The sequence below is a fragment of the Tenrec ecaudatus genome, chromosome 9, assembly GCF_050624435.1.
Source record: "Tenrec ecaudatus isolate mTenEca1 chromosome 9, mTenEca1.hap1, whole genome shotgun sequence".
NCBI classification, from domain to species: Eukaryota; Metazoa; Chordata; class Mammalia; order Afrosoricida; family Tenrecidae; genus Tenrec; species Tenrec ecaudatus.
Window position 1 is genome coordinate 152,985,586 of NC_134538.1, and position 27,341 is coordinate 153,012,926.

At 52.1% G+C, this 27,341-nt stretch overlaps 1 protein-coding gene across 1 annotated transcript in view; it reads left to right on the top strand.

Annotated features, from left to right (window-relative positions):
* Positions 1-27,341, top strand: part of LRGUK (leucine rich repeats and guanylate kinase domain containing) — an 84,546-nt gene that overhangs the window by 50,810 nt on the left and 6,395 nt on the right. Inside the window, exons 9-15 of the mRNA XM_075557398.1 lie at positions 399-485; positions 1,747-1,853; positions 9,695-9,814; positions 13,641-13,737; positions 16,594-16,707; positions 19,183-19,384; positions 22,650-22,745. Coding sequence (XP_075413513.1) covers positions 399-485; positions 1,747-1,853; positions 9,695-9,814; positions 13,641-13,737; positions 16,594-16,707; positions 19,183-19,384; positions 22,650-22,745 — 823 coding nt within the window. The remainder of the gene's footprint in view (positions 1-398; positions 486-1,746; positions 1,854-9,694; positions 9,815-13,640; positions 13,738-16,593; positions 16,708-19,182; positions 19,385-22,649; positions 22,746-27,341) is intronic.

Here is a 27,341-nt window from a genome sequence, read left to right on the forward strand (position 1 = left end):
CCATTCTCTGGATCTCAGGAACCCATGAGAGGTGTAGGCGAAGTGGCACCTACATTGACTTGATCTTTGGGGATCAGATGCTTCCTAACAAGCAAGCTCCATTGCCGTCATTGTCAGAGTGAACCTCAGGGGTTGAGTCTTGGCATAACTACTCTGTGCATTGAGACACCCCCCACCCGCACCCCCGGAGTGGGCTGCACTTGGAAGACATGGCAGACCACTGTCCTTATCCTTATCCAGGGAATAAAGGACACCAGAAAAGTGGAGACTAGACACACGGGGAGGTAACAGCCTGGAAGCATGTTGGAGACCTCAGCAAGTAGGCACAGGATGCTGGCACCTGTTTATTTTGGGGGGAAAGGAAGGTAATGGAATCATCTCTCTGATATTTCAAATAGGAGAAATCTGATTACTGGCTCTTCGTCATTTTCATGCTACTGCGATTAACAGAATTGGATCACAAGAAGATTAAAGTGGAAGAAAAGGTACGTCCTCCCAGAGTCAAGGTACATTTCAACCTTTAGTGGTAGTGGGGTGTGGGGCTTGGGTGGCGGGGGGAGAGTTGTCCTCGTTCTGGGGTCGGTGAGTTTACCCCTCTGTGGAGCTGACCATCAACATGGGCGAATGACGGCCCCGTCACTGATGAGTAAAGGCATCCAGGTTGAGTGACAGAAGCAGCACTCCTTTCTGTGGGTTGGCCCCGTCACGTCACGGTAGGTGGTTCCACTGGGTAATTATCATATCCCAGGGTCTTGGAGCCATTTAGTAATACAGCCCGTTGTCACCTCATTCTATCCCCACAGTCTCAAGGAACTCAAATGTGTCGTGACTGATATTTTAGGATCTTAGTTTTTCTCTATAAAATAACAACTCATCTAGTCACCCAGCCCCAGAGTGACCAGCTCTTAGATGCTGACCCCAGCCACACCCCTCACGCGCCCCATTTACCAGAGGTGACAGCCGAAGTCTCCACTAATGAGGATGTGCGTAGTCTGGATGCAAATAGGAGACTAGGCGCGAGAGCAGGTGTAAACATGTCGAGAGGCAGGGGTGGCATCCGGTAAGTGCCTCGCTGAAATCTTGGTTAAAAATACTCACAGATGCCGGCAAGTCTGCCCTTCCCCTCACACCCAGTGACATTTATTAGACTTCACTCTTTCCTTTGAACCTTTTGCAGGGGAAGAGCGGGTAGTAAGTACAGAGCTGGTCGGCGAGGATAATGAACGTACTTAGAGGTACAGCAGAGAGAGAGAAAGAGGATGTTCTGAGGGAAATGCCCTGTATACGATGGAGGAAGAGGTGAACGTTTGTGGGGGATCTGAAATGAGAAGCGTTCTTGGTCAGATTTAATGAGGACAAAGAAGAAGAAAATCAACAACCACCTGAAATTTAGAATGACGAGTCTTAGCTCCTTCCCTCCCGTACTTCAGGTTGGGAGTTGATCTTAAAAGCCATCATGGACTTTGGAGCTGGCCTGTGCCTTTCTCCCTCCCAAACTAGGAAGTAGGTAGAAGCAGGCAGCCAAGGGCCCCTTGTTCTCCATTGTCAAAGCATCATCACCACTCAGGGTTAGGGATCATTAGACTGGATCTGAGACAGAACCTAGAGGCAGCCCCTGGACGGGGATCCACTTCTTTTCTACGCCCCTGCTGCATCTCTGAAATGTTCCGTTGCAGAGAAGCCAAGCCTCAATTCCTTTATTAGTACCAACCCTTCCCCCTCCCTCTGCTTTTCATCCCGGACAAGGTGTCAGCGGTGAACATGTACGACCCTCCGCCAGAAGTGCTCGCAGCGCAAGACCACCTGACCCACATCGTGAACAGCATGATGCAGCCACAGAGGATCTTTGACAGGTAGTCCCTAGGACTGCCCAGCATGGGGTGCCCAGGTGGCCAGTGGGTTGTGTTGGGCTGTTAACTGCAAGGTCAGCGGTTCGTGTCCACCACCCACTCCAGAAGAGAGGAGGGAGGGGGTCGTCTGCTCCTGCAAAGACGTAGAATCTCAGAAACCCACCGGCACAGTCCTCGCCGGTCCTGTAGGGCCGCTTTGTTGTGTCTGAAGTATTAATCTCTACTTTCTCTCGAGGTTCTAAGACCCATTGCCATGGCTACGCAGAACTCATAGACAAAATTCATGGTGAAAGGGTTTATTATCAGGGAGTTAACAGGTGGCAATGCAAGTGAGAAATCTCCAGGCTAGCATAGGGCATCAGGACAAGTTAGGAAGTTCTTTTGGGGTGGCTATTGAAAGCCCTAAGGGCACCCCACCCCACAGAAAGCCTTCCCCCAAAGGCGTTCAGCCCAGTTCTGTAAGGTCAGCAAGCTCAGCTCCCCCAGGTAAGTGCCCAGAGACACCCCCCTTTACAAGCCAGCACCCTGCACAGAAACACTTGCTCCATGGGTTGGGAAGTCCGCCACCCCATTTCCTGCTCTGGCTCCTGGTCCTGCCGCTGCCCCTCCTCCTCGGATGTCACAGCTGTCTCCTGGGTCCAGGAGGGGTCACTGCGGGGATCTCCGGTTCAGAGGATGCTCACGCTCCGCTCCTGGCTCTTGCTGGCAGTGAGGCCCCCCACCCCCCACCTTCTTCTTAGGGGCCTCATTTTATGCCCAGCAGGATGGCCTGCCGGAGGGTCCTGATTGCAGGTCCTCACAGATGGATCTTACTGGGGTCTTCCCCCCACCCTCTTACCCGACCCATGTAGGAAGAAGTCACTGGGTGGGAGTTAGAGATTTGGGCTAGAAGAGATACATTAAATAATTCACTGTCCCTGCAGCTGCTTTGAGTGAGAATCGGCTCAGGGTTGTCTTTTTAGTTTGGCCCCCAGGGTGGAACTTGGAGCAGGCAAGCAGGAGACAAGCTCAATGGTGTCCCTCCATCGGCCATCAGTTTTGTAGGCCCTCATCCCCTATAGAGGCTGTTTCCTCACCTTCGCTGAGTGGAGGTGCAGTCAGTCTTTATAACATAGGCTGTTTCGATGCTGTCAAGTTAGCATGGGACTGCAGGGTCAGCAATTCAAACCTAGCAGCCGATCCACAGGAGACAGATGAGGCTGCCTGCCTGCGCCCTTCAAAGATTGCCAGCCTTGGAGACCCTCGCTAGGCTTGCTGTGGGTCAGGAATAGGCTCGCAGGCAGGAGGTGTGGCTTGTGCTGTTGTCCTCGCTGTCCGTTGCGGTGCGGGGTGATCCGTGGTTGACTGGGCTGTGTCCTCCGGATGAGTTTTCTGAGCGGGCTGCTGACCTCACCTGGCCTCTTGGAGGACCACAGCTCAGCGAGGGTGCTGCCACCCCTCTGGGAGCACAAGCATCGAAGTGGGAGCCTATGGTTTCCCAACGTAGCCCACCTCTAGGTCTGTACGCTCCAGAAGGTGGAGGAGGGGTGTCTCTAGCACTGCCCTGCCGAGTTCTGGGCTCTCTGATCCATGCCGTGTCAAAACAGCAGTGTCTGCACCACCAGGGACTCACACGGTACTGCTTTTAGGTGGTCTTTGCACAGAGAAGTCTGCAGGGCTGGCGGGAGGGCAGGTCAGGCTTCTAACAGAATTCTCAGCGGGGTCGGCCCTTGCTACCCTCCAAGAATGAGCAGGTGGCAGAAAAAAAAATAAAAACCCAGGGGAAGCTTTTCTGGTCTTTTTCTCAATGAGGCAGCTTTGGGTTTTCATAAAACTTCTTCCTAAAGAAGCACCCCCACCCACGATCACCCTGTGCCTTGGAGAATCCCAAGGCACGCACCCTAACCTTCTGAGCCGACCTCTCTGCCCGGGATGGGAACCGACCCAGCAGATCCTCTTGGAAGGCGCTGTTTTGATTGGATTTCTTTTGGAAGGCATCCCCTTGAGGCTGAAACAGGCGAGTCACTGAGAGCACGTGCCTGCCACCTCCCAGTGACCACAGAGGCAGGCTTGCGGCGTGCTTGATGTAGACTAGCGCTGCTCTGACATGGAGCCTTTTGGCCAAGCAGCACCTTTGGACCCACCCACGTGGGTGGCTAGCCTGTGACGGGCGACAATGGTCATGGCTGTGATTCATATCCACGGTGCACGCTTCCCTTAGCTGTGAGCACAGGAGGCTCACTCCCCAGCCAAAGAGCATGCCAGGGACTTGGGCCATTAGGGAGTCCCTGGAAGGAGGCCGAGCCAGCCAGAGGGACACCCACGCTGGCCCTCCCCACTGCATTGCGATCCACCCAGCAGCGAGGGCCCACCCAGCTCAGCCAAACACGGCACTAGGGTCTCCCAGCTCTTTGCCGGAAGCCAGCTTTACCACGGGGCCTCAGTTCCTTTGGAAACAATCTGTGGGAACGGATGGGTCTTAGAAGGCGAACTCCTCTCTGTACTCAAAGGCGTCTTTGAAATCTTTGTACACTCTCTTGGGATAAACGGCTTCCCCGTGCAGTCCCTGCACCTGTACTTCACGGGCTTGGCTCCCCAGAGCGAGCACAATGGTTCGTTTCGGTGTCGCAGGGTGGGATGTGTTGTGCTTGCGTGTAATCTAATGTTGACATTGGCGGACCTGGGGGTGAAGCGACCTATCCCTTATTTGCATGCGTCTGGACAAGCACGCTTGATTTAAAAGGAGGACGTTTATATCCTCGTTGTATTTCCGTTACAGTTTATGAGGCAGCGAGGGCTTTCATGCTTTAGGGTATATCTCTATTAATATAGGTAGCTGGGGAAATGGAAGCGACGCGTGATAAACACATAGTTCTTGATGGTTTCTGGCTGCCTGGCAAATAGGAGGCCATGGTTCATTGTGGAGAACTCATGGGGGTGGATGGGGAGGTAGCGGGCGTCTCTGCCCTGGCCCTTCCCGCCCCAGGCAGTGCCCAGGCTCTGCGAGGAGAGGCACCCTGACTTTTAGGTGGGGGGGGGGGGCATTGATGTGCTGCTGTACCGGGAAGCCATGCTCTCCTCTGCCATCACGATGGGAGCGGGAAATAGTATTAAAACGATGTCGTAGCAGCTCCTATTCCAGAACGTTTCCATTTATGAGTCTAGAGAAGAGTCCTGAACAAAAGCAGGGGGGGGGGGCGGGGGGCGGGACGACAGCAGCATCATTGGAAATTAAACATGGCTAGATTTGATATCTGCCGGGGGGCGGAACGGGGGAGAGAACGTGGCCAAGAACGACTTACCATGGCTTGCAAGGGCCCACAGTGAGTCTGTTTTTCTTCAGGCCTAATGCGTGCTGTCTGCTCTCTCGGGCATTCTTTTAGCTTAAGCTTCATTTCTGAAGTGATTTCTCCCCCCCACCTTATATTTCTAATTCTTTCCCGAACTCTGCTGCCACTTTGTTTCTGCATTTCCCTAATTCTCATTTATGTCATTGTTTTTCAATCACTTCTGTCGTTTCTTCCGTTGGTCTTACCTTGTGTTTAAAAGTGGGGTGGTCTTTCTTTCTGAAGTTTTTCTGCCCCCGTCCACTCCCCAGCTTTTATCTGCACCTCCTCTTCTTTTTTTTTCTTTTCTTGTTTTACATTTTATTAGGGGCTCATACAACTCTTATCATAATCCACACATATACATACATCAATTGTATAAAGCACATCCGTACATTCTTTGCCGTATCACTCTCAAAGCATTTGCTCTCCACTTAAGCCCTCCGCATCAGGTCCTCTTTTTTTTTCCCCTCCCTCCCCGCTCCCCCCTTCCTCATGAGTCCTTGATAATCCACAGATTGTTATTTTGTCATATCTTGCCCTATCCGGAGTCTCCCTTCCCCCCCTTCTCTACCGTCCATCTCCCAGGGAGGAGGTCACATGTGGATCCTTTTAATCAGTTCCCCCTTTCCAACCCACTCACCCTCCACTCTCCCAGCATCGCCCCTCACACCCCTGGTCCTGAAGGTATTGTCCACCTTGGATTCCCTGTGCCTCCAGCTCCCATATGCACCAGTGTACAACCTCTGCCCTATCCAGTCCTGCAAGGTAGAATTCGGATCATGGTAGTTGGGGGAAGGAAGCATCCAGGATCTGGGGGAAAGCTGTGTTCTTCGTCGGTACTACATCGCACCCTGCCTGACCCATCTCCTCTCCTAAACCCCTCTATGAGGGGATTTCCAGTGGCTGACATTTGGGCCTCAGGTCTCCACTCTGCACTTCCCCCTTCATTCACTATGGTATATATATATATATATGTGTGTGTGTGTGTGTGTGTGTGTGTATATAATATATTCCTTTTTTTGCATGATGCCTTATACCTGGTCCCTTTGGCACCTTGTGATCGCACCAGCTGGTGTGCTTCTTCCATGTGGGCTTTATTGCTTCTGAGCTAGATGGCCGCTTGTTCACCTTCAAGCCTTTAAGACCCCAGACACTATCTCTTTTGATAGCCGGGCACCATCAGCTTTCTTCGCCACATTTGCTATGCACCTGTTTGTCTTCGGCGATCGTATCATGGAGGTGTGCAGCCAATGATATGATTTTTTTGTTCTTTGATGCCTGATAACTGATCCCTTCGGGACCACACGATCACACAGGTTGATGTGTTCTTCCATGTGGGCTTTGTTGCTTCTGAGCTAGATGGCCGCTTGTTTATCTTCAAGCCTTTAAGACCCCAGTCACTAGCACCTCCTCTTCTCTTGGCCTTTGTGGGTGCATTCGGCTCACTCTGGCTCCATGTGTTTCTCCTGGATGTGGGTCTCAGGCTGTGGAGCAGCCTCCTCATGGTTGGGTTGATTCCATTGGAGAATTCAGCCCTTGCTACCGGGGCCTCTAGAACTTACCTCATATGGGAGAACGCCAAATGCTCCTCATTTCAGCCAGCTTGCTTTCGGGTGAAAATCCACTGGGATTTGGGGGTTCCTTCTGTCTGCGGTCTGTGAGGCTGCTTTTGTGCTTTGTCTTCTGCAGACTCCAGTGTCACATGGACACTGAAGGTTGACCCTGCGTCTCCACCCATTTGTGGTTTCGAAGCGTGGAAATCCTGCTTCACCTGGCTTTGTTGTACACAGAGTATTCTGTGGACTTCTGCTTTTGCTTGTTGGCTGCTCTGTGCAGGTGTTCCGAGAAGTTCAAACAGCCATGTGGCCACTACCGTCATATGCATAGAGCCTGTATCTCAAAGCCTGGCTTGGTTTAAGCTTACTCTTTTCACCGACATAGAATTCGCACAGCACGTATCTCAGCAGTTCAGTCGCACGCATAAGCACTGTGCGGCCGTCACCACTGTCGTTTTCAGGATCTTCCCTCTTTCTTCCTTGCGTTCCCTGTTGTTAGCGTCCACATTCCTGCCCACTCCCCTGCCAGTCCCTTTGAAACTATCCATCCAGCTGTTGTCTCCATGGGTGGACGGATCTCGGGTTTCCCGTAGAGAAAAACTGACAGAAATCAAGAACAAGAAATGAAAACGCAAGCAAACAGCCCAACAAGGACATAACGAGTCAGAGAAAAACCTCAATTGAAAAGAAAGCGGAGGTATTAACAAGAGCCTTGGCTCAAGAGGGAGATCACGTGGCAAGGCGTCACGTTCTGACGTAACTATATTTGCAGTGACCCACCTACCCATGTACTCTGTCTGATAACAGGGCCTTTCCCGTCTCTGATCATCCACCTGGGGGGGGGCGGATGGCTGTGAATAGGTTTTGGGCTTTCACTGTCCTCCATAGCCTTCTGGAAGCTGGATGTTCTGAATTAAAATTCTAATGCCGTTCCCTCCTCTGGGGTTGAGTTTTATTAGTTACAGTCCTTGGACCATATAGGCTGTGCTTCTTCCATGTAGACTTAGCTGACACCTCACTGCAGTGGCTCCTTTTTTAAGAAAACATTTTATCGGGGGCTTTACAGCTCTTTTCACAGTCCATACATACATCTATTGTGTCAAGCACATTTTAAGCTTCATCATTTTCAAAACATTTTCTTTGTACTTGTGGCTCCTGGTTTTAAGACGAGCCTGTAAGACCCTAGCTGCTATCCTTTCTGACAGCCAGGCACCATCTGCTTTCTTCACCACCCTTTGCTGTAACACTCATATCTCCAGTGATCACCACATGGGGGCAGGTTTTGAGCGGAGCCACGAGATAAGAATTCACTGTTCTTAGTTTAGGGCTAGGATTACGGGCGAGTTCAGAATCCGTTCCTATTGCTACCAGCAGGTGTTTTGGGGAAACTTTATTTATATATTTTATCCTGAGGTCCTGCATCACCCTGCTGCAGCGCATTCTCATTCCTCATTCATCCAGTGGGTGCAGTCTTGGGAGCCCTGCCCGCACACCCAGTTGAGGGGTCAGCTCTTCTGAATAGCTGGGCCTTGGATGCCCTGAAGGCGGCACTTCCAGTTATTCAGGTGCTAAATGGGGGGATAAGAATAGAGACAGCCTTTCTCGTGGAAATTGCGGTCGGTTGGTCAGATAAGCAAGGCTCCTGGAACAGCACTGCCACCTAATACTTGGGCGGGGAAGGTTGGGTGTTACTGTTAGGTTTGCATGTCTAGATCCTGGTGCAGGCCCTGCGGATGACCAAGTCTTACTCTCAGAGGCCGTCTTATCTCGTTCAGCTGTCAAGTTCTTGAGGGGATACTTTAGCTCTCAAGAACGAACATGTCTTATGTTTAAAAAAAATCTCCTTTAAGTAAGTTTACATATACTTGAATTTTACCCTGTCTAGGCCTCCCTCCTCCCATTCCCCAGTGGCACAGTGGGTTCTGAGTTGGGCTACTAAACACAAGCAGTTCAAAACCACCCTCCGCTCCATGGGAGAAAGACGAGGCTCTCTACTCCCGAAAGCATCACTCACAGTCTCGGGAACCCACAGGGCAGCTGGACCCTGTCCTGTAGGACCCTGAGGAGTCAGAGTGGACTCGGGGGCTGTGAGTTTGAGTCATGATGCTGTGAATGAGGAGCCTGTGACACAGCGGTTAAGCGCTTGCCTGCTCACCGGGAGATGAGTGGCTGGAACCCACCGGCTGCTCTGCCGGAGAAAGGTGGACACTTAGTTCTCGTGAAGATGACAGCCCAGCCGTGGGGACTCTGTGGGGCAGGTCTACTCTGTCCTTTCTGGAGGGTAGTTACAGTCAGAATTCACTTGACACCCATGGGATGCTATGAATACTCTTTCTCACCTATTATAACTAATCTATTTTCACACGGTAAGACTTGCAAGTACAGTGACTGCATAGGGCAGCAGTTCTCAACCTGTGGGTCACGACACCTTTGGGGATCAAACCACCTTTTCACAGAGGTCGCCTAAGACCATCAGAAAACACACATTTCCGATGGTCTTAAGAACCAAGACGTTGGCTTTTTACACATACTGTCGCAAAATGCAGCAATGTAGTTTACTGCTGTTATAAGACTGTTGCCCATGCTACACCGTGCTTCAAGACCAAATTTCATTTTGTTGCCATTAGAAATAAATATTTCACAATATCTAATTACATACTGTTTTTGTGATGACTCACTATACTTTAATGATGTTCATTTTGTAACAATGGAAATGCATCCTGCCTATCAGATGTTTACATGGCGATTCATAGCAGTAGCAAAATACAGTTATGAAGTATCAAGGTGAACAATTTGATGGTTGGGGGTCACCACCACATGAGGAACTGTATGAAAGGGTCACAGCACGAGGAAGGTGGAGAGCCCCTGACCTCTAGTGAGGGACGATTTAACTGAACTGATGATGACATGGGAGCTCTCTGCACGCACAGGAGGCACGTCATCCTTGCCCGTGTAACTGAGCCTGGGTTCTCTCTTGCAGCACCCTGCCAAGTCTGGACGCGCCCTACCCCATGCTGATCCTGGCCGGGCCTCAAGCCTGTGGGAAACGCGAGCTGGCCCACCGCCTCTGCAGACAGTTTAGCACTTACTTCAGATACGGGTAAGCTGTTTGTCGGCGTTTGAGGCTGGGCACGCTCCGATGTTGCTGGCCAGGGCCATTCATTCCCAGCATGTGCAGAACTGTGCAAAACAATCTAACAGCTACGCGGCCCTTTCCAGCAGAATTCCAGGAGGGAAGGACATGGACTGGCCAGTGGCCCTGAGCCTTGGTAAGGACAGAGTGCCCTGGGCGGTTCAGCTCCTTGAAGCTCAGGCCTTGGGGGACACTGGGTTACCATGCCTTCACCTTTGGGAGTGATTTGGTGTCTTGATCCTTGTGCCTTTGGAAGCAAGGTGGGAACAGGGGTTGCTAAAGTGCACCCCTCATACTAGGAGAAGGTGACAAGGAGCAGGAAGAAACACATCTTGTTGTCTTCTGTGGACCAGACCGTAGATGCCCCACTGGAACTCCTAGCCACCCCTGACCCATCCATCAGACTCCCCTGTCCACAACAGGCCCAGATGCCCTTTGCCACTGATGACTCTGCATCCTCTGACTTTACCCTCCACGTGCGGCGCTTCGCCCGGTGCCAGCCCTAGTCCACGCACAGGGTTTGGAAAGACTCCGTTTCCTAACACAGCATAATGGCTGGCCACACACTGGCCCGCCTCGACCCAGAGCATGGCTCCACAGGCCGCCCTCTTTATGGAAGGTGCCAATGTGGCACAACGAGAGATGCGGAGACTGGCAGTCTGAGCCCACCACGTAGCTGTGGGGGGGCTGGACCTTCGGATCTGCTCCTGTAGGGATGCCAGCCGAGAGAACCCTAGAAGGCAGTTTGGACTCTGTCCCAGGGGTCCCCGTGAGTCAGAATCAGCTCCGAGATGCCCGACAACCAACAACAATGACAACAACAGCAATCTTCACAGAAGCAGGCCGCCAAGCCTTGAATCTGTCGCCCTACTTGGCGACTTCAAACCGCCAACCTTCAGCTGAGCACACGCTCATCCACCCAGGGGCCCCTGCTGCAAGATCCAGAATTACCCAAAACACCCTCCAGCCGACTTCCACAGCTCTTGACAGGTTCTGGGAATGGTGGCTCTGGAATTGTCCCCGGGGGGCGGGGTAAGGGGGAGAATTGTGGAGAGGGGGTTCACTCAATGGTTCCTTCTTTTATTCTTTATGTAGCACCAAGAAATTGCTTTTAAATCAGCTGTGTATGTTGGCAAGTTGGGGAATGTAACTGCAAAGATATATGTATAACAAGAAAATGAAATGCAAATTCTTTCCTAATGCGGTAACCAAAAAAAAAAAAAAAGGCCCCTTCCCTGAAGCGATACATGTTCCAACCATGTAAATACTATTTTAAGCAGGCTCATTTATTCAGAGATCTAAAATTACATTCCTCGTTTGGACAACTCAGGGAAGATAATGCTATATAATTATTTATTGATTAAAATATTTTAAAGCCCCTGGAGTAATATAAATCACTTCAAACTTGATGTTGGATGAAAAAATAATACAGGGTCATTATGCTCCTCTGAAGGCGCCGGCTGTGCTTCAGAAGATAAATTTGGCACAATGTGTTGAAGGTCAAGCTAGGACAAAAGACTCAAGGGGCTCCGGAAATATCCTATTGTGCCAAGGAATAAATCTGGAAGCACCCTGCCAACCCAAGGGACTTAGCTACCACGGCCTCCTCCGGTTAGACTCCCTCTCTCATCTCTGCAGGCCAGCTGTGTTGGGAATGGTTGGTAGCCCAGGCCTTCTGAAGTTCTACGCTGCTACCGAGGCACCCTAAGGAGCCCCGGGGCACAGGGGTTCCATGACGTGCTGTTAATGCACGGTCAGCAGTTTGAAACCACCCGCTGCGCTTCAGACGGGGCTTTCTGCTCCCGTGAAGAGTTACAGGCCCAGGAACTCATGGGAACCCTTCTCCCCTGTCCTATCGGGTCCCCGTGACTCAGCCTCAGCTCAATGGCAGTGAGTTGGGAGGGGCTTTTGTTTTGTTTTTATTGAGGCAAGCTTGGTCATAGGAGTTCTTGGAGGTACTCATTGATTCATCATTGCGATTCTTAACCAATTTGCCTCCTCCACCTTCTCTGGATCCGTGACACGGCTGCCAGTTGGCTTTGCGCTGACGTCGACTCGTGGCCAATGCCAGGAGTGACTGAGCAGACCTGTGCACCCTGAGGTTTTCAGTGGCCGGTTTTCCTCATGTAGATCACTAGCCCTTTGTACCAGGTATCTCTGGATGGGCTCAGACTTCCGACCTGCCAGGTAGAGCGAACCAGGGATGCGGTGTGTGGGAATCACAGAAAGGAAGTGAAATAGAGTCCTCTTGGCGTTTGATGTTCACTCATAGGCATGTGCTGGAATCGCTGTTTTCCCAACCCCTTCCATTGCGCCCAGGAATTGGGGGGCAGATGTTTGCTCTGGACATTAGCACCTGTTTGACGCACCTGCCACGTGCCCCAGGAGTACCCGTGGCGGCTTCTGTAGGTCTACCATGAAGGAGATCGTTCAGGAAGTCAGCTGCCTGCGGGGAGGCGCTCGGCGTTCCAGGAGCCCTCTGCTTCAGTATTTGCCCTAACAAGAGGTTTATTCTTTCCGGAGGCCAGCTGGTCCTGAATGGAGCTGCTAAGCGGCATGTCCTGAGCCACAGGAAGACATCCTTCTTCCTCACCCATCTGCCGATCCTTCTTAAACATCTGTCCTTCAGGTCCCATTCGACTGGGGGCTGGTGGGGGGGTGTTTGGAACCAGCCCATGGCCTGGCCCAGCTTCCCGGGGCCTTTTGAAGGTCTCATCCCCAACCCCTGGTGGACATTGATGACCAGCATGACCGTCCGGCTCAGTCCCATCCAGGTCTTTTGTCCGTCGAGTGAAACAAGGGGGAGTGTGTGTCCCATGGAAAAGCGGGACTTCACCCCCTCACCTTCCTTTCACGGAGGAGTCAGTAGCAAATGGGCGGAAATGTAGATTAAGATCCCTGGGAGGCATAGCCGGGAGGCAAGGACAGGAGATGGAAAGCCACGGCCCAAACCCTATCCTTTTTCTCCACATCGGCTCCACCTTCTCCTCGGAACCCTTAGTGGAGCGGTGCTCTCCCTGTCCGCATTTCCTTTGTCCCGTGTTCCCTTTGGACAGCATCCCACGCAGTGATGGGCTCATCACTTCCAACCCCCTCGGGTCACCGCTGGTCCGTCCTCCTCCTTAGGCAGCCCCCGGTGGACACTAACTCTGCCATCAGCATCTACACGTCTGTGCAGAAGCCTCTGCACTTACCTGCCTCCCAGCCTCTTTGCCTTCTTTGCCTTGCCTTGCCTCCCCTTGAGCAATTCTGGAAAAGTGCCTGCCTCTGAATCGCCCTGAGCAATGCAATCTCCATGCAGTGGAAAAGCCGTGTGAAGAGATGCCAGCTCAGGGTGTCCAGCCATGATTTATGACCCCTGGCTGTCTGGGCAGAAGGTGGAGGAGGAGGGCAGAGAGATTGCCAGCAAGGAAGAGAGCCTGGGGACAATGCCATCGATCGGAGAGAACAGGGATGCACCTGGGTGGAAACTACGAGGGGACTGTAGAAAGTTAGTGGGAAAGTTCCAGCATCTTTGAATTCCATTTGTCCACAAACTCTTTGAAGCCCCCCTCGTGTCTGAGCCATTGTCATAGTTTGCAAAGTAATGAGATCTCAGAGCGCAAGAGCTGGTTCCACTCTACATGACGGTCCCATGGGTCAAGGTGAGTTGTTGGTGAACCAAACTGGACGTGATCTCCGCACAGCAGGGCCACGGCGTGTGTATAAAGAGCAAATGTTGTTCCCCGGAACCTTTTCCATTTCAAATTTCCGGCTAAACAAAGCAACTCAGTCCTGTGTTCGGTGTCCCCAGGGCCTGTCACACGACAAGACCTCCGTACTTTGGAGAAGGGGATCGAGTTGACTACCACTTTGTGTCCCAGGAAGTCTTTGATGAGATGCTCAATATGGTAAGAACCGCCCCCTTTGTTCTCAGCAGGTAAGAAATCCACGGTCTTGGGCAGGTACACGAGGACCCTGGGGTGACTGGAAATGATAAACAGGAAGAAATGATGTGACGTGTGCTTTTGAGAGACGCCTTCTTACTGGGTTGGGCTTGAGTCACGTCAGGCCTCCCTGTTCCCGCGTTTCTGGATTTGGGGTCTTGGAGACAATGTTGTAAATGTCCCATCAGACTGGGCGAGGGGCCGCTTTGAGGCAGGACAACGAACAGTTGTGGTCTTTGTGGTCTCTGTTGAGTGGCTGGCTGCTGTTTACTTATGCAACTTTAAGCCCTGAAAACTCACTGCCATCGAGTCGATGCTGACTCACAGCGCCCCTATAGGACAGGGCAGAGCTGCCCCCTGTGAGTTTCTGAGACTGCAGCTCTTTGCAAGAATAGAAAGCCTTGTCTTTCTCCCGCAGAGCTGGCTAGCAGTTTCAAACTGCTGACCCTGCCCTTACCTACCAGCCCACGTGGAACCACGATGCCACCAGGGCTCCATCCACGAAGGCTGCCGCATGCCGGAGGTGCTTGGATTTAAACGAGCTCAAATCCCTGGTTAGTCAGGATTAGTCGGGACAAGTGGGCCTCCTCCCAGACTGACTCACAGCTCAAAGCTGTGAGCTTTTGAGACTGTAGCTCTCTGTGGGGATAGAAAGCCTCGTCTTTCTCCTAAGGAGCTGGCTGGTGGTTTTGAACTCCCGGAGATGAGCAGGCCGAGCGGCGCGGGGTGGGGTCCTCCTAGGTATCCGTGCAGGGAGCCTCGCACAGAGCCTTGTCCACACGCGTGAGCTTGAAGGACCAACTCTAAGTCTAGGTATGGTGTGTGCACATGGTGTGTATGTGTTTCCAGGACGAGTGCGAGATCTGGAGCACCCACGGCAGCTGTCCTTAACCTTGTCACAGAGAGCGTCCTGGGATCCACCCTTCATGTTCTCTGCTGGGGCGCTCTCTCGGCCCCAGCCTAATTTCTGAAGCGTACTCTGGGGCCTTGTATTTCCAAATTCAGCTTGGATAGAGTTTGAGGTGTTATCTCAGTGCTCGTAAGGAGCCCTAGTGGGGTACTAGTTACAAGCTGGGTGGCTGACTGCCAAGATCAGCGGTTCGAAACCACCAGCCAGCTCCTTAGGAGAACGACGAGGCTTTCTATTCTCGCAGAGAGCTACTGTCTTGCAAGCTCATGGTGGCGGGGGGGGGGGGGGGGGGCAGTTCAACCCTGCCCTACGGGTCGTTATGAGTCAGATGAGTCATTAGGGCTCGATCGCATTGAGTTTGTTTGTTCGTTCTGAGTGTTAGCAAGAAGCAATCTCAGGACCCCTTAGCTTGAAGAACAACTGGCTCCCAAGCTCAAGGCCGTGTCTCTGGTTAGACCCTGGGGCGCATGTTTCTCGCTTCAGGTCACCTGTGCATCGGGCTTCGGCTCCCCTTACCTTGGCGCATCTGTAACCGAGTCAGTCGGATCCTCTTCCTGGACTGGGAAATGACTGTGCTTCTGTTTTTGCTTTTGGATAGTTTCACTGCTCTGCAAACCGCCTGGTGCTTCGAGACGCACTCGATTCCAGGGTGCCCGCTCGCACGCTGTATTGCAACAGCACGTCATCTCCTTCAGCCGTGCTCTGCCCGATCGCCCTTCCCGCACGGGGAGCTCGGGGCTGTTCTGTGAGGAGGCAAATTGGAGATTGCTAACTCGCGAGACATAGCTTCACCATCACACCCACACACCCAGCCTACACACCCAACACCCACCCAGAGAGCCCCACTGGACAGACATCCCACATACCCCTCTACCACCTACTGTGGACAGCCCCACGCCACCCATGCTGACAGACACACAGACCTGCATGCTCCCGTCCATGCACGCCTCCTCTACCACCTGACCCACCCCCTACTGCCACACACACACACACACACACAGACACACCGCCTGACTGACTGACTCGGCCTTCAGCTCCCTAGTTTAGATTGGAGCTAGTGGTTCCTCACAGTGTGGTCCAAGGCAGGAATCACCCTTTTTCTCGCTTTTGGGGACCGTTTTCTGGACTTCCAGAGCACAGCTCCATGTCAGGGTTGCGGCTGCGCTTCTGCGGAGTCACTCGTCGGGCGGTGTTGCAGTTTCAATAAACGCCCAACTCTCTGAGGAAGCACAAGATGCTCTGTCCTTTAGGACTCATCCCAGGACACAAAGCTTTTGGGTAGCCGTGTAATTCACAGCCTGCAGCAATGCCCTGGTACTTCACGACTTAGCTGGGGATGCCAGATTTTGGGATATCGAGGCCTCTCCTGGGCCGTGTGGTTTTTCTGCCACAGCCGGGATGGCCAAGGCCAAGGGCAAGCTGCTCATTTTGCTTCTCTAACTATGAAGACACGTGGCTTAGACTTTGGGTTGGCAGCACGTTAACAAGCAAAGAAGTCTGTTCTACCATCAACCCATAAAGCTCAGCATCTTCTCTCCTCCCACCCTATAAGGCACCGGAGATGTCCGGATACATTTCCCCATCACCTTTGGATGTCCCGTCCTGTAACCCGGTTGGCATTCTCAGGCACTCGCTGTTATTTATGGGAGAAAGAGGAGGCTTTCTACTCCCGTACAGAGTGACAACTTCAGAAAGTCTCAGGCACAGTTGTAACCTGTCCTGTAGGGTCATTGTGAGCCGACATCTACTCTGTGGCAGTGAGTGTGAGTGGTGAGTGTGAGTGAGTGCGAGTGCTGATATCTGTCACAATTCTGGACTCGTGGAACAAGCCAGACACCGAGTGACTTGACTGGCCAGACTGCGACCATGGCAACCATAATTCAGAAATCTCTGTGTGTTCCCAACTGCAGGGGAAGTTCATTCTGACGTTCAACTACTGCAATCACAATTACGGGCTGAACCGGGACACCGTGGAAGGCATCGCCAGAGACGGTTTAGCGAGCTGTATTCACATGGAAATAGAGGTCAGGTTGTCCCTTCCGTCTGTGTTTCCGGAGAGGGGCTGAGCTTGTGTTTGCAGAAACTAAGGGTGCGGACCTCGGCTGCAGGCGGGAGGCTAGGCCAGGCTTATGAGGAAGGGTGGTGACCGTGTGAGCTGTTGAGTGTATAGTTTGCATGGGGGGTGGGATGGGCACAAAGCAGCCTCAGGGGCACAGTGGGTGAAGCACTGGGCTTGCACAGTGCCGGGTTGGCGGTTCAAACCCACCAGCGGCTCTGTGGGAGAAAGACGAGGCAGTCTGCTCCTTACAGTCTCAGAAACATGGAGCAGTGTACGGGAAAGGTAGAAACCGAACCACATCCACTGCAATCCAATTGGACTCCCAGCCGCCCTGTAGGACAGGGAAGGACTGCCCCTTGTGGGTTTACGAGACTGTTTCCAAGAGTGGGAAGCCTTGCCTTTCGCCCGAGGGGTCGGGGGTTCAAACTGCTGACCTTGTGGGTATAAGACACCCACTGTGCCACCAGGGCACTTACAAGGAAGGTGAGCCTAACTGACAAAGCAGACCCAGTGCTGGCCAGTCAGTTCCAAGTCCCAGCCACCCTGCAAGGGGAAGGCACGATACATGGACATTAAGTGACAGGAGCTAGGTGGCAGTGCCAGAAATTCCACCTGGACTGCCAGGGGCTCCAAAAAGTTCTGGACAAAATGAGATCCAAAGAAGTTGGTGCTTTCCCACTGACTCTAGCAAGTCCCCTGGTATGAGTCAAACTGCCACCAACCATCTTCTGCTTTCCGCTTTTTGTTTTCCCTTCGCACAATCCTCTTTGCCATCTTACACCCAGCCCTCTGCTTATAGGAGCCCTCTAGGGGGGTCTCAGCTACTAGCCTAAAAGTGGGTGGCTTGAGCCTACCAGAGGCGCGACAGAAGCAAGGCCAGGTGATCCGCTTCTGTGAAAATGAGGCAGCTTTGACTTGGCGGCAACGGGTATCTCAGGTTTAATGCGGTGAAGTTGCAGCCCAAGCTGCCCGGCTGCCCTGAACAAGGACAAGACTCTGGGTGTTTTCTGGTTGGGTTTTTTTTTTTTTTTGAACTTAGGAAATGCAAAGGGGGGAGGCAGGGGGTGCTTTGGGGACAGCCGCGGGCCCCGGGGGAGACGCTTTGCCTTCCAGCAGAAAGACACGGTTCGATTCCTGGCATGTACCGTATACCCGTCCACCACCCATCTGCGGTGGAGACTTGGGTGCTATTGTGATGCCAAACAGGTTTCGGTGGAGTATGCAGCCTCTGACAAAGGCAGGCTACCTTCCCCAAAGCAGCCAGCAAGAATTTGGGGGCTCACCACAGCCGAGTCTACCACCGACCGTGAGATGGCCCAGGCAGCCTTCTATCCTGTTGCGTGTCGGGTCATCCTGAGCCAAGGGACGGCCCCCCAGCAATGAGCAAGAGCCATCGCAGAAAACATGCCGTACGCACAGCCAAAGAGGGATGACGGCTCCTGTCATTGACTTGTGGCTGGAGAAGGGCATCCTGCTGGGTAAAGTAGAAGGTCAGCCAAAGAAAACCCCTCGATGAGATGGACTGACTTAGTGCCCGCACCAACGGGCTCGAGCATAACCATTGGGAGGCTGGCATGGGACTGGGCAGTGTTTCATTCTATTTTACAGAAGGTCACTATGAGTTAGAACCGAGGATGCAAAGATACCCACCACCACACCCTGGAGCCCCTGGGTGTTGTCAATGGTTAATGTGCCCATCTGCCGGCCCAAAGGTTGAAGGCTCTACCCAGAAGCACCTCGGAAGAAAGGTCAGGCAGTCCTCGTCGGAAAAAAATCAGCCATGGACAATTATGGAGTACAGCTCGACAAGGAGACGCCTGGTGGTGGGGTGGGGGTGGGGGTCCTGAGTTGGAGTCAGCTGGTGCTTGAACCTGAATACTGCTTCACGCTGTGGCCTCTCTGCGTTTACCAGCCTGGTAAACAGACAGCGCCTGTGAGATGTGATGATGGCCAAGTCCAGCCAGCTGCTGGGCCAGGAACCAGGAAGCCCCCGCCCCACAACATCCCGCTAAGTGGATGACAGAGGGGTGACAGAGGATCCCCTTCTCCCTGGGAAGAACTCTCTCTTCTGGTAGGACAGGGATGCCCTCTGAAACATCCAACTTAAATGACTTCTCAGTCCCAAAGAGGCGGCGCTGCTGAACTCACAGCTAGTGTGTCTCTCTGTTTTTGTTTTTATTAAGCAGTCATAAACCTTAGAATGATTCGTGAGAGGATGCCCAGGTGGGTTGAATTTGAATCATTCCCCTGACAGTTTTTGATACGCAAGGTCATGTAATCCAACCCCAAGACCCTTCCAGGTGAAAAGCAGCCAGTTAAACAGGCCGAATCAATACTTCACCACCACACCTGGGGGAGAGGGGGGGGGGTCCCAGGGCTGCAGAATGCTGCCTAGTCACAGCTCCCTCTCTGACTTCCTCTCTTCCCCCTGAACCCCAAGGGCGTACGAAGTTTGAAATGCACCTATTTTGAGCCTCGCTACATCCTGGTGGTGCCCATGAACAAGACCAAGTACGAAGGCCACCTCCGGAGAAAGGGTCTCTTCAGCCGGGCGGAGATCGAGCTTGCTGTGTCCCGGGTGGACCTGTACATTAAAATCAACCAGACGTTCCCAGGGTATTTCGACGCCATCATCAACGCAGGTGCGTAACAGGGAGCAGAGCGTTGGACGTGTGAGGTCCCTGGGCGGGAAGGAAAGGCTCAGGGGAAGGATGGTCACAAAGAGGCTGGAGAATCCTGGAGCTCTTAGGGAGGTGGCTTCCTGGCAGCCTTCCAGGGTCTCCATCAGTCTGGCCTCTGTCCTTCCTAACCGGTGAGGTGGTGCTGTTTATACCACCTGCGTGTCCAACAGCCAAGGTATTTGTCGGTCACTGCCTGGGGTAGCTGCCTTCCTCCAGGGGCTGTGGCTCACAGAGAGCCAATGTGCCAGAGAGACCTGCCGCCACAGGTGTTTCTACACTCCGTCTTCAGGGACGGAGCCAGCCCTGGTGGCACCGTGGTTAAGCGCTCAGCTGCTAACTGGCAGGTCCGTGGTTCAAACCCAGCAGCCGCTCCGTGGGCGAAAGCCGTGACAGTCTGCTTATGTAAAGAGAGCCGTTTTGGAAACCCCTCAGGGCAGTTGCTACTCCGTCCTGTCGCATCCACATGGGTCAGAAATGACTCGACAGTAATGGATGGGAACAAGGCAGCAGCCAGGGCTGTCTCCCTGGCATCTGCTGGGTGGAGTTGAAACCACCAACCTCTCCGCTGGCAGCCGAGCACTGAATAACTGCCACCAATGCTCCTGAAGGGGCATTTGGACAAGAACATCAGACAATATACAAACCCAAACCAAACTCTCTGCCACGGAGGCAGCCCTGGCTTGTGGCGACCCCGTAAGACGGTAGAGCTCCCTCTGTGGGCTTCTGAGGCTGCAGCTCTATGCAGGAGCAGAAAACCTCATCTTTTTTCCCTCAAGGAGTGCCTGGTATCAAACTGCTGACCTTGAGGTTAGCAGCCCAACGCATAAGCACTATACAACCAGGGTTCCCAGATTGTACATAGTTGGATGTATTTATAACTAAATCTTTATCAGTTAATTTCATTTTATTAAAGTGCTTCAATTTCAAAACATACTTAAATTTCTCAGAAGACATATGAATCTCAGACCATTTAATGATCATCCTTATCTAACTACAAATCTCCCTACTAAAACTGTTAAAACTCCAAGTTTGTAAAACAAACATGTTCAAGCACTAGCTTAGAAATGGCCGCTTATTTAAAGCAGTCAGTAAACAAATGGCTAGCTTATTTAACCAGTTAAGACATGAGGCCCCTTGTTCAGCTGGGGACCGATGAGGGGACGGGGTTATTAAGATGAAATTACCCGTCGTCCACCATGTTGACCTACAGAAAACATCAGCAATTTCATATGGGCTCCACTGGAACCTTCTGATCTCTGAAACGTAAAATATTAGATCCTCCGGTAAGTCCCAAAATATGGCCCTGCGCTTCCAGTTCATACATGCGCGGCTTCATCCCGGACAAAAGGTGTTTAGACGTGCCCCTGTCATCAGTGGATGGCTGCCGGCAGATTTCCCTGGCTCTCTGACGGGTGGCACCTGCTTTAGGGAAATGCCAAAGGGGTGACCTTGATGGGTTTTCCCAAAGGATGGTCTCCACGCACTGCCATCTCATAACAACCCTGCCGGACAGGGTAGAACTGCCCCTGTGAGTTTCCATGACTGTAACTCGTGACGGCAGGAGAAAGCCTCATCTTTCTCTCTCAGGACGGCTGGTGGTTTCGGGCAGCTGACCTTGCAGTTAACAGCTCAGTGCATAACCACTGTGCCACCAGGACTCCCTCAAAGGACGGTCGCGGGGGCTTCTTAGGAAGGACTTTTAACAAGGAGTGCGTTGGTGAGATCGAAGCCAGGAAAGTTGAATCAAGGATTTTTTCTTCTTTTTTTTTTTTTTGCCATCCTGACCCGGCACCTGCCCATCCTTCGAGGCAACAAGGGCTGGACTATGAGAATTTCCTCAAGAAGCCTTGCCTCATCCACCCTAGGGCCCCCAGCTGGCCTCTCAGAATCCCTTGTTCCCCAAACTCAAAGAACATCTGAGAGGGAAGCGATGTGCGTCCCTGGAGGAGGCCACCATGCCCTAGTGTTGAGATGTTCATTGAAGAGTGCAGCATCCTTGGGGGGAGGGTGGGAGATGTCATGCACACCCTTGGAAGCCCGTGGACCTGGATGGGCAGGGTATGTTGAGAAACAGGGGCTGCAGATGCCACGGTGGTTGTTTGATAAAGGTGGTACATGACTCTGTACCCTCCTTGTTAACTCCCCCCGGTATTGCTACTCTTACCAACTGCTGCACACGCATGCTCAGCAGCTTAAACTGCACCCAATCCTTCGTGCCCAGCTCTGTCCGTCGGAAGGCTGGCTCTCCCCGTAGCACTCCCTGAGGCTGGTATCAAGGTGTGCACTGAGTTGAACTCCAAAGCTGATTCGTGGCCCTGTGGCAGGGCTCAGCTCCTGGCCCGTGGGAGACTGAGGTCCCTCTGCTGCCCCTGCTGGCTGGCTGGAGGCTGGCCTAGAGATGACCTCCTTTTAAAGGACTCAGGAGTAGGTGAGGCCTAAAGTCGGCTGATGGGGTTGTGGGCTCAAGATGGGCTGCTAATTGCACAAGGTTAGCAGTTTGAACCCACCAGCCGTTTACTTATTTTTAAGCTAGTGCTCTAAGATGTTTGCTTTCAACATTTTCATGGTTTTAATAGTGTCAGTAGCTGGATTTGTAGCTGTCTGAGGATCATGATAAACTCACCTGAGAATCGTCTACCTTCTGGGAAATTCAAATATGTTTTGAAATGACTTTATAAGATGACATTAGTTGATGCAGATTTAATTATTGTTATCTCAAACCACATGTTATTATCCAGGAGCCCCCCCATCATGGTGTAGCGATTACGCATTGGGCTGCTAACCTCAAGGTCAGCAGTTCAAAACCACCAGGCGCACCTCTGGGAAAAGATGAGGCTTTCCCCTAAAGAGTCACCATCTCGGAAGCCCACAGGGCAGTTCTACCCTGTCCTAGAAGATCCCTACGAGGAGCTAGAATTGACCATGGCAGTGTGCTTGTTTTTTGGGGGGTTTTGGTCAAAAGACTTCCATGAAAGTCCCCTTTTCCCTAAAATGTACCACAATCCCAGGAACAAAAACGCATTACACTTATGGGTTCCACCTTCTCACAAGGGGAGGAAGTTATACAGGGAAAGAGGGATGTCGGGGATCACTTTAGAATTCTGCCTATCACAGCCTTCGTGTACTTTAAAATGCAGCTAAACCATCCTCGCCACCAACTTTTGAGGACGGATGGTGGCTTGAGCAGATTCTGTTGCTTTAACCTGTGCGCTCTCCTTCCCCATAGATGATATGGAGGTTGCCTACCAGAGGCTGAGTCAGCTCATCAGAGAATACCTGGGCTTGACTGAGGAGCCCGCCAAGGGCTTGGCGCCAACCACAGGTCAGTGCCAGGGGAGTCACCCCAGCTTCACGCCTTTTGTGCCAGGACATAATTTTAAATTTTTTTAAAGTTTTAACAGTTCCACTGACATGTAAATTCACCTCCCCATACAATTCAGGAGTTTAAACTTATTAAAAGGAGCCATCGCCACACTCAGTTTGAGAAAATTTTCCTTCTTATACTCACTGTTGACTCTCCTACACACACACACACACACACATATATAGATATAGATATATAGATATACAACACACCCCCAAGAAACTCGTAATCCTGTTGTGGTCTCTCTCGATTCACCTATTCTGGGTTTCATCTAAAGAAACACATACAAAACCTCAAACCATCGTCAGTAACAAGGTCAGATGAGAAAACCCTCAGTTGAAAAGATAGCAGGGAATAATAAAGACTAGAACAAGTGGAAAATACGTCAAATGGGAGAATGAATGATAAGGTTTTAAATCTTAACATAACTACGTCAGCAACTGTCCACGTTCCCGTGTGCTCCATCTGAGAGCAAGGCGATTGGCATGCCTTCTCCATGGTCAGAGGGGACTCACCAAAGCCTTAATCTGCGTGGGCAACCCTGCAAATGGATCTGGGCCTTTCCTTGTCATCCGTAGCCTTCTGAAAACCCGATGCTCAGAATTTAAGCTCTGAAAACATTCCCTCCTCTGGATTGGGATTTTATTATTTACAATCTTCAGAGCATACAGGTTGATGTGGACTTAACTGTCACCTCACGTACATGGCTGCTTACTTTAAGAGAAGTCCTTAAGATCCCAGGCTCTGTTCTTTAAAAAAAAATTATTTTATTGGGGGCTCGTACAACTCAAATCATAATCCATACATTCATCCATGTGTCAAGCACATTTGTACATTTGTTGCCATCATCATTCTCAAATCATTTTCTTTCTACTTGAGTCCCTGGTATCAGCTCCTCATTTTCCCCCTCCTTTCCCTCCCCGCCCCCTTATGAACCCTTGATAATTTATAAATTATTATTTTGTCATGTCTTACACTGTCTGACTTCTCTCTTCACCCACTTTTCTGTTGTCTGTCCCCCAGGGAGGGAGTTATATATAGATCCTTGTAATTGGTTCCCCCTTTCTACGCTACCTTACCTCCACCCTACGAGTATCCCACTCTCACCACTGGTCTTCAGGGGTTTATTTGTCCTGGATTCCCTGTGTTTCCAGTTCCTATCTGTACCGGTGTACATCCTCTGATCTAGCTGGAGTTGTAAGGTAGAATTGGGACCATGATATTGGGGAGGAGGAAGCATTTAAAGAACTAGAGGAAAGTTGTATGTTTCATCAGTGCTTTATTGCACCCTGACAGGCTCATCTCCTCCCCGTGACCATTTTGTAAGGGGATGTCCAGTTGCCAACAGATGGGCTTTGGTTCCCCACTCTGAACTCCCCCTCATTCACAATGATAAGATTGTTTTGTTCTTTGATGCCTGATACCTGATCCCTTCAACACCTTGTGATTACACAGGCTGGTGTGCTTCTTCTATGTGGGCTTTGTTGCTTCTGAGCTAGATGGCCGCTTGTTTATCTTCAAGCCTTTATGCTCAGATGCTATATCTTTTGATAGCCAGACACCATCAGCTTTCTTCACCACATGTGCTTATGCACCCGCTTTGTCTTCAGCAATTGTGTTGGGGAGGTGAGCATCCTGGAATGCCCAAGCACTATCCTTACTGATAGCCAGGCACCATCTGATTTATTCACATTTTGCTTGAACCCCCATAGCCCCTCGTGAGTGTGTCAGGACTTTAAAACACATTTGTGAGTTATGTAGGGACTGATCAGCTAGACCCCAACGTCTTTGACCTACTTCATCCCCACACTTGGTCTGATGTCTGAGTCCACTTTTTTTGCAGCCACTGTGTCAGTCCATCGGGTTGAAGCCCTTCCTCCTTTGTGCCGCCCTCCACCTTACCAAGCATGATGTCCTTCGCCAGGGACCGGTCTCTCCTGACCACCTGTCCAGAACACATGAGGCCGCGTCCTGCCATCCTTGCCTGTAAAGAGCATTCTCGTGGGACTTCTTCCAGAGAGATCTGTGGGTTCTTTGGGCAGTCCACGGTGCTGTCACCGGTGCCAAAGCTCAAGACACTGCTTCCCCGTCAGCCTTCCCTGTCCCATGCCCAATCTTCGCATGCCTGCGAAACTGCTGGAAACTGTCTGCGAGACTGCTGGAAACACATGGCTTAGGTCCTGCCTTGTATTCCTGTACGTGTTTTAAAAGTACAGGGCCAGGCACGCAGTTCCTGGCACCCGTGGACAGGAACCCCTAGCTGCCACGCCGATGCTGAGCCATTGCGAGTTTGTGGCTGGTTTCTTTCTTTGCCGTGTGTGTGTGTGTGTGTGTGTGTGTGTGTGTGTACACAGTTACTGAGCAAACCTGTCTGACTTTCAACAGTCCCCGCACACCAGGCCGCCATCCCTATCCTTATGAGGACACTCTTCTTCCCACGTCCTCCCGGCTCCCCATTTCCCTCTGTCCTCTCTTCCCGCCTGCTCCTGCCCTCTGGGCCTCGGGTGGGGGGGCTGGGGGGTAAGAGGGGTGCCCTACCAGGCTCCCAGGGTTACCTGCTCGGAGGCTCACCACCCCCCCCTCCCCCCGCTATGACGCGGCCCTTTACAGGTCTGTCTGCTTTTTAGTGGTGGTTTGAGTTTCCCTTTGTTTGTTTTCAGCTTCCGTGGCTTCTCTCCCCCCCACCCCCAGTTTTTGAGTTGCTTGCCTTGTGGTAGCCTGTGCAGGGCAGCCCCTGAGAACAGGCAGGCTGGCCATCCATTCACCAGAGCTCAGGCCAATGGGGCTGTTGGACGGTCACCCTCACTTTCCCCGAGCCAGGTGCCCAGGGAACGTGGTGGCAGCGAGGTCAGTGCACGGTGCAGGAAGTCCGCAGGCGGAGGATGAGCTTTCTCACCCATGTCACCCAGGAGCCGGTGATCAGGGCACCCCCTTCCACGGAAGGCAGCAAAAGCCCCAGCCGGGGAGGGGTTGGCAGGGAGCCGTGTTGAAGATGTAACGAGGTTTCTGGGGCATCTTAGATGCTTCTCTTGAGGAAATCTAGCTCCCAGCTTCAATTCTTTGCTCTCCAAGCAACCTTCTGACCTTTAATTTGGCCCCCCGGGTGGCCCTGCCCCTGTGGAGGACATTCCCTGCGTTAGAACACCCAGCCGCAGTCCCCAAGGCAGGCCCTGCTCCCGCTGTAAATTAATCAGTTGGCGTTCTGGCTTTTAAATCAGCCTCTGCGGGAGGGCTCAGTGTGAGGCAGTCTCCAGAGCCTAGCCAGGGCCCAGCCCCTGGTAACCTGGGCACACCTCAGCCTTCAGGAAGAGCGACTGTGGGAGGGCGCGGCAGACTGACAGGCCAGGTACAACGCCGGACCCACCCGATCTCTAAAAAAGAATGAATTATAGAATCTCTGAAGCCATCGCCAACTTTCCAGTGCCTCAACTGCAGACGGGGGCCATGGGTTATTGACTACAAGTTCCTGTGGGCAGCAGCGGATGGGCGCGATTTGTAATTCACCTAGTAAGGTACCAACCGCCACAGATGTTGGTTATACTGGCAATTGGCATATTTTAGAAAACAACATGCATTTTTGTTTTGTTTTAAGAAGCCAAGCTCTTTTGTCTTCCTCTGTGGTACAGGCATTTGCTGAGAGCAGCTGATTCTTTTTGCTGATGGTAGAAGGATAAACTTGTCCAGCCAGGGGCTTTGTGGAGCCCAGCCGTTATCCCTGTGAGGCTAAGAGTCCGGTATTGCAGTTCTCAGGGGAGAGCTGTAGGGTGTCCCAGCTGGTGAGGAGCAGCGGGCCCGGACCATGAGGAGCTCTAGGCCATGGAGTTGGTGGCGAGGAGTCCAGGCCGCAGGTGAACAGGCTCCACTGCAGGGTGGGCTTCCACTTTAACCCCCACGGAGTCAGTATCGGGACTCCCCAGCAAGGGAACCCGGTCACGGGACCGGCTGCTCTCCACTTTGCCTCTGCCCTGTGCTGGGCAACTCTCATTTTTTAATATTTTTATTAAACAAGAGCCCTGGTGGTTGAGTGGGTCACTTGTTAGGCTGCTCCCTGCAAGGTCAACAGTTTGAAACCACCAGCCACTCCTCGGGACAGAGACGAGCTCTCTGTTCCTGTAAAGAGGGCCAGTCTCAGAACTCCCAGGGACAGTTCTACCCTGCCCTACTGCCCTGCCATGAGTCAGAATCGACTCGATGACCACGAGTTGGTGGTTGGTAAATACCTATGTGACCTTAAATTGAGCACGTTAGCCTCTTAGGTTCACAGTTCAGTGGCATCTATGACAGTCCCCACATTGGGGGCCAAGCCCAATCTCCCCCCAGGACTCTCTGGCCACCCAAATGGAAACTCTTTACCCATTAAGCAATCACTGACCTGCCACTCATAGGAGTCACGCTGCTACTCACAAGGTCAGCAGTTGGAACCCACCAGCTGCTCCGTGGTGGAGAGATGAGGCTGGCTGCCTGCTCCTGAGAAACGCTGATAGCTGCAGAGACCCCACAGGCACGGCTCTGGTCTGCCCTCTGGAGCTGCTGTGAGTTGGAATTGACTCATTA